The 7,458-nt window shown below is 39.0% G+C and overlaps 1 protein-coding gene across 1 annotated transcript; it reads left to right on the top strand.

Moving 5' to 3' along the window:
• Positions 1-4,871: 4,871 nt before the first annotated feature.
• LOC607189 (60S ribosomal protein L6-like) lies at positions 4,872-5,769 on the top strand. Its single transcript, XM_038586519.1, is given in 2 exon segments — positions 4,872-5,439; positions 5,441-5,769. Coding segments are annotated over 2 exon segments (687 nt in total). The 5' UTR covers positions 4,872-5,070; the 3' UTR covers positions 5,759-5,769.
• The last annotated feature ends 1,689 nt before the right edge of the window (positions 5,770-7,458 follow it).

The raw sequence follows: 7,458 nt of genomic DNA, 5'->3' as shown, positions 1-7,458 counted from the left end.
AGTGGTGTTGTTCCTCCTTGTATCACCCTGTGCCTGGGACGGGTGTGGCCACCAGGGAACAGAGGCCTCACCGGGTAAATGTTTGTTTCCCACTGAGCCCAGCACCTGGCAGGTGGCCTGGCAGTTCCTCCAGGTGCACACACCTCAGAATCAGCACAGCAGGGCCCTCCCCCAGAAGACCAGCTGGAAGACAGGGAAAGCAGGTTCTTGACCAAGCAGCCCTGGAAAGCTCCAGGGGAAGTCAAGGGATTTACAGTATATAGAAACAGAGGGTACCCCTCCTATTTTTTTCTATATATATTTTTTCTTCATTTTTCAAGAACAACTCATTTTTATATCAGACTGTAAATTTCCAGTATTTTTCTCCTTTCCCAACTTAGCTACAATATTTTACTACCTCTTCATTTTTAAGATTCTTCCATTTTTATTTTCATATTTCTACCATTACAGGTCCTAGATATATTTTCCACTTCTAGATTCCCTTCAACATACTCAATTTTGCGAGATATACAAGATATGATTTTTTTGTTTTGTGTTTTCTGCCTCATTTTGTTCTACAATGGCAGAAGTTAATACCTTCTAAAACATGATCAGCATAAACTCAGAGCCATTCTGGGTTCCATGCTGGTTCATTCTCTGAGATTCCTCATTCCCATTCTGCCCACCTCTTTTATCTCATTTCTGTTTTGATGGTCAAGGTTAGGGCCTTCTACAAGTATTTCTGGTTTATATAAATTTGGGACTGAGCATCTTCTAACATACAGAACTTAATATACTCAGAAACAAGAGGATCACCCTCTAGAACCACTCAGAATCATCTAGAGTGAAATTTACTTAGCTCATGGTTGATATTATTGACTCAGCCCGCTCATACAGCCACTCTGCACTAAGCAAAATGACTAGAAAGAAGAACTCACCACAAAAGAATCAGAAACAGTACTCCCTGCTACAGAGTTACAGAATTTCTATTACAATTCGATGCCAGAAAACCAATTCAGAAGCAAAATTATAAAGCTACTGGTGCTCTGGAAAAAATCATAAAGGATTCAAGAGACTTCATGACTGCAGAATTTAGACCTAATCAGGCCAAAATTAAAAATCATTTAAAGGAAATGCAACAAAACTGGAGGTCCTAATGATGAGGGTTAATGAGGTAGAAGAAAGAGTGAGTGACATAGAAGACAAATTGATGGCAAGGAAGGAAGCTGAGGAAAAAGGAGAAAAATAATTAAAAGACCATGAAGAATGGCTAAGGGAAATAAATGACAGTCTCAGAAGGAAATATCTATGTTTAATTTGGGTTCCAGATGGTGCTGAAAGGAACAGAGGACCAGAAAGCATATTTGAACAAATTACAGCTAAGAACTTCCCTAATTTGGGGAGGGAAACATGCATTCAGACCCAGGAGATAGAGCGACCCCCCTAAAATCAACAAAAACCCTTCAACAGCTTGACATTTAATAGTAAAATTGCAAATTCCAATGATAAAGAGAAAATCCTTAAAGCAGCAAGAGACAAGAGATCCCTAACTTATATGGGGAGAAAAAACCTAAATAGGCCATTAATCAGGGAGGAAATTGAAGCAGTCACCAAAAACTTCCCAAGGCACAAAAGTCCAGGGCCAGATGGCTTCCAGGGGATTTCTATCAAACTTTTAAAGAAGAAACAATACCTATTCTACTAAAGCTGTTTCGAAAGATAAAAAGGACTTAAAACTTCCAAACTCGTTTTATGAAGCCAGCATCCCCTTAATTCCAAAACCAGACAAAAACGCCTCCAAAAAGGAGAATTATACACCAATCTCCCTGATAAACACAAATGCAAAAATTCTCAACAAGATACTAGCCAATAGGATCCAATAGTACATTAAGAAGATGATTAACCATGACCAAGTGGGATTTATCCCCAGGATACAAGGCTGGTTCAACACTCATAACAAAAATCAACGTGATAGATCATACCAACAAGAGAAAAACAAGAACCATATGATCCTCTCCATAGATGCAGAGAAAGCATTTGACAAAATACAGCATCCATTCCTGATCAAAACTCTTCAGAGTGTAGGGATAGAGGGAACACTCCTCAGCAAAAAGCCATCTACAAAAAGCCCACAGCCAATATCATCCTCAATGCGGAAACACTGGGAGCCTTTCCCCTAAGATCAGGAACACAACAGGGATGTTCACTCTCACCACTGCTATTCAACATATTACTAGAAGTCCTAGCTTCAGCAGTCGACAACAAAAAGAAATAAAAAGGCATTCAGATTGGCCAAGAAGACGTCAAAATCCCCTCTTTCCAGATGACATGGTACTGTACATAGAAAACCCAAAAGACTTAATCAAGATAAAAATCTTCTTCACAGCAAAAGAAACAGTCAACAAAACTAAATGATAACATACAGAATGGGAGAACATATTTACAAATGACATATCAGATAAAGGGCTAGTATCCAAGATCTATAAAGAATTTATTAAACTCAACAGGAAAGAAACAAACAATCCAATCATGAAATGGGCAACAGACATGAACAGAAATTTCACAGAGTAAAACATAGACATGGCCACTAGCACTTGAGAAAATGCTCCGCATCACTTGCCATCAGGGAAATACAAGTCAAACCCATTGTATTGTTTTCCATATTCAAAGAGCAGACACAGGTATGGTGTGTGTATCCATGTATACACATGAGCATGTATTCTTTAAAAAATACTTGATTATCAGTAAAAATTTATCAAATAATGTTGATTTGTAGCCCAGTGGGGTAGAAATAACACTGAATTTGGAATTAGATGACTTTGGTTCAATTTTTAGCTTTGCTGAATAGCAATATGATCTTGAGTAAGTCGATTTTTTAGTGCTGATTTTCTTGCCCTTCAAAGGAGCATTTTTTTAAATTGGAGGAGCTTGACTTTAGCTTTATGAGTTCTTTTGTAGAATATTTTAAGAAATGCTACTGAGTTGTTGGTCACTATTAGCTGAAAATGTGCTGAAATGACATCCAAAAAGGCCAGTAACAATTAATAATTCATGTCTCTGGCTCTGGAAATATCCACACTTATTTCTCACTGAGAGATAGCTTAGATGACCTCGGAAGAAGGGAAGTTGAAACCACCCTGGACTGAGAATCTTAGTGAGCTGTGTTCTAATCTCAGTTCTATTCCTATGAAGTAACTTTGGACAATTATCTTTGTCAGCTTCCTTGTTTGTTTCATTGAGATGAGCAAGGAGAATTTTAGGTGTTGATCCAACAAATCTCTGTAATACCTTCTAGTTCTGATAATGTACACATCTGTCTTCAGTCCTATTCCAATCTGAGACTATAATGATAAAAAAAGTCATAAAAATGCAATTCTAGCCAGTGACTAGAATTGAAGGGCTCTCAGTACCTTTCTCTGAGCCAGACTGAAAAACTGGCAATGTGAACCAGCAAGATTGGTATGTTTTTTGAGGCTACCCTTATGCTATTAAACTTGATTAGTTGAATTTAAATATCTTCCCACTAAGGAGATGAAACAAATCTTATAAATCTGAAGGGATACAAGTGGTTCCTAGGCCAGTACTCTATTTTCTCAAGTTTTTGATTTCTTATTGTTTGGTCTAATGTCCAGACTTATGTGATTTCTATCAGTGGGGAAGGTCGGAAAGTGAGATCAGTTTTTACAAAGTCTCCAGAAGTGTCTGATATGAACTTTGGTAGTAGTATGTATTTTTACTAGTCTACCACCTCAGCTATCTCTAACATGCACTAGGCATTATATTGGGTGCTAGGAAGAGAATGAATATAGTAGAGAGAAGGAAGACAAGGGGAAGAAAAGAAAATACCATTTTGATCCACTATGGGTCAGGCAATGTGCTCCGTGGTTTACATACATTAGAGTCTTGCAATGTTGAGATTAGTATCACTTCCATTTTACAGATGAATAAACAGTTTCAGAGAAATGAAGTGGCATGGTAGATGAGATTAGATTCCATGTCTGTCTCAATTCCAAAGCCATTGTGTTTTCCAGTAAGACCTTAATATTTGCATTTCCCAAGAGAAAATGGAAGCTTCTGGATTTTTCTGTTCAGTAGGCAGCAAATGTATTATTCCTGGCATTTGCTAGTATCATCATATCTTGGAGGAATTGGTTCTATGCTGTAGAATGCTTCTTAAATTTTCTAAGCATATTTTAATTGGAAAGTATCACAGAATGTCAGGGCTGCTAAGTTACTTACCCTAAGCTTCTTACTTATCATATGGAGAGACTAAAGGTCAGAGACAGAGACTAGTTCATTGGCTCATTAAGAAAGCCTAGACTAGACCCTAGGCTCGAGGACCTCTCAATTCACACTGGCAGTGTACACACCAGAAGGCAGGTGGTCAACTTATGGGCACAGTCACAAATGTCCTTCATACCAGAGGCCTAAGGACCATAGTCCCCATGAGAACAGAACACTCATTTGGTTATAATGGTTAAATTTTTCTTGGCTAATTTGATAGTCCAAAATACTTATTTAATTTCTATTCATTTGACTTCTAGTAAGGTTGACATTTCTTCATTTAGCAACATAATTCATACAACTGCAGACCAGAAATTGTAATATCTCTCTTATACACTACATCCAATACATCAGCAAATCCTGTCAACTATTTATTCAAAATATATTCTGGATCATGACACTTTTCTCCAATTCCACTTCTACCACCATAAGACCAAATCATCATTTCCTAGACTATAGAAATTGACCCATAATTCATCTCTGTCTCTTATTACCCTAAGTCTATTCCCCATATAACCACTAGAGTGATCTTTTAAAATTATAGATCATATCACTCCTTTGTTGATAAATCTCTAGTGGTTCCCATCTCCCTCAGAATTAAATCTGATTTTTCCATCTTGCAAGATGACGGGCGAAAAAGCCGAGAAGCCGGATACTAAGGAGAAGAAACCTAAAGCCAAGAAGGTTAATGCTGGTGGCAAGGCAAAGAAGGGTAATCTAAAGGCTAAAACGCCAAAGAAGGGGAAGCCCCACTGCAGCCGAAACCCTGTCCTAGTCAGAGGAATTGGCAGATATTCCTGATCGGCTATGTATTCCATAAAAGCCATGTACAAGAGGAAGTATTCGGCAGCTAAATCCAGGATTGAAAAGAAAAAGATGGAGAAGGTTCTTGCTACCGTTACAAAACCAGTTGGTGGTGACAAGAATGGTGGTACCCGAGTGGTTAAATTTCACAAAATGCCTAGTTATTATCCTACTGAAGATGTGCCTCGCAAGCTGTTGAGCCATGGCAAAAAACCTTTCAGTCAGTATGTGAAAAAGTTGCGAGCTACCGTCACTCCTGGGACCATTTTGATCATCCTCACTGGGCGCCACAGAGGCAAGAGGGTAGTTTACCTGAAGCAACTGAGCAGTGGCTTGGTACTTGTGACTGGACCTCTGGCCCTCAACCAAGTGAGTTCCTCTGCGTAGAACACACCAGAAATTTGTCATTGCCACTTCCACCAAAATTGATATAAGCAGTGTGAAAATCCCCAAACATCTCACTGATGCTTATTTCAAGAAGAAGAAGCTGCGTAAACCCAGACACCAGGAAGGAGAGATTTTTGACACAGAGAAGGAGAAATACGAGATTACAGAGCAGCGTAAGGTTGATCAGAAAGCTGTGGACTCGCAAATTCTGCCAAAAATCAAAGCTGTTCCTCAGCTTCAGGGCTACCTCCACTCTGTGTTTTCTCTCACAAATGGAGTTTACCCTCACAAATTGGTGTTCTAAATTTCTTACAAAAGAACCTAATTAAACAACTGATCCATTTCTTTTGTGTCTTTTTAAATTTTTATCTGCCTGGAAGTGTGGTTTGACTCGGCCAGCTTGTGGGATCTTAGCCTCTGCTAAGAGGAGTGGGAGCTGAATGGGTGGTACCAGCTGTAGTGGAACCTTCTTTTTGTCGGCTTTGGACTAGCATTTAGCTCCCTTAGTGTCTGGCTTGTCACCCAGCACCCACCTGCATTTTTTCTCAGGTCATCGTTGAACCAGATAATACTGGACTATGAGGACAGGAAACCGCCCTGCTCTTTAGGCCACAGACTTCCATTTCTCCCCCATTGGCCCAACTCTAAGTCCTTCCCCCATAATCATTGCCATTAGTCTTGTGTATCTAGTTTTTTTGAAGTGTACACAGCAAATGAGTATAATGATTCACCATTTTTTAAAGCCAAAAACCTTGTATACTGTATATACTGTTACACAGATAACAATGTGTTCTGGTCCTTCCATGAAGTCCATCTTCATTGATGTAGAGGCTAGTGTGCCGTTATATGGTATTTGGGTTTACATCATTTGTAAGTATATACAAAGTAGTAAATAAGCTCAAGTCTGCACACAGATGAGTATCAGGTAAGAATTATTTTTGGCTGAGTAAGTTTCTGCAATTTAATTTTAGTAGATTGTGCCAAACGGCCTTCTGTGGGGTTTGAGCCAGTTTATGCTCTTGTACAAGAGTGTCCGTTTCTCTATAAGCTCCCTTAAACATTGGGTTATCAAATTTGCAAATTTGAAAAAAAAATCTGCAAATATGAAAGATGGCCCCTGTGGACTTTTTGAAGCTGCTTTTATTAACAATTCACATTAGGTGAGATTCATAATTAGAGTGTAGTTCTGTGACATCTGTGTGGTTTAGTTAAATGTTATCCCCACCTTAAAAGTTTCCTCAGGATTATAAAATCAGCTCCCACTCCTGGCAATTCCTGATTAGATTTCTGTTCTGTGTTTTTGCTTTTTCTGAACGTTCTAGACAGTATGCTACTGAGCATAATATTACTGGATGTGCTCAAATTCACGGTTCTTGTCAGTTGTTGGTCCATTAAGTCCTTGTATCACTATTCTAAAATTCACACATTGAAAGACATTTGGGTTGTTCACAATTACTGGAGGTGATGAATAAAGCCACTATCAACATTAAAAAAAAAGAATTAAATCTGAACCCTTTACCATTACCTGTAGGTATCTGCATGGAAACCTGGAAACCTCTCTCGCCTGACATCTTACCTTTTCCCTGACCTTACTCACTCTATACCAATCACTCTGTCCTCTTTGGCTGTTTGTTGAACATCCTGTATATGGCACCACTGCAGGGTCTTTTAAGTACCATTGTCTCTGCATGGCATAATTTTCTCCCAGATATCACTTCCTCACTTTATTCATCTGTCTGCTTAAATATGTTCTCCTCAAACAGGCTTTCCCCAGCCATCCTATATAAAACATTAAGCCTTCTCCAACCATACTTCATCTTCTTTTTAAAAAATATTTTATTTATTTATTCATGAGAAACACAGAGAGGAGGAGAGACATAGGCAGAGGGAATAGCAGGCTCCCTGCAGAGAGCCTGCTGCAGAACTCAATCCCAGGACTCTGGGATCATGACCTGAGCTGAAGGCAGATGCTCATCCACTGAACCACCCAGGTGCCCTACCATC

The sequence above is a fragment of the Canis lupus genome, chromosome X (genome assembly GCF_011100685.1).
Source record: "Canis lupus familiaris isolate Mischka breed German Shepherd chromosome X, alternate assembly UU_Cfam_GSD_1.0, whole genome shotgun sequence".
In the NCBI taxonomy this organism is placed as follows: Eukaryota; Metazoa; Chordata; class Mammalia; order Carnivora; family Canidae; genus Canis; species Canis lupus.
This window is presented reverse-complemented; position numbering and strand designations above follow the sequence as displayed.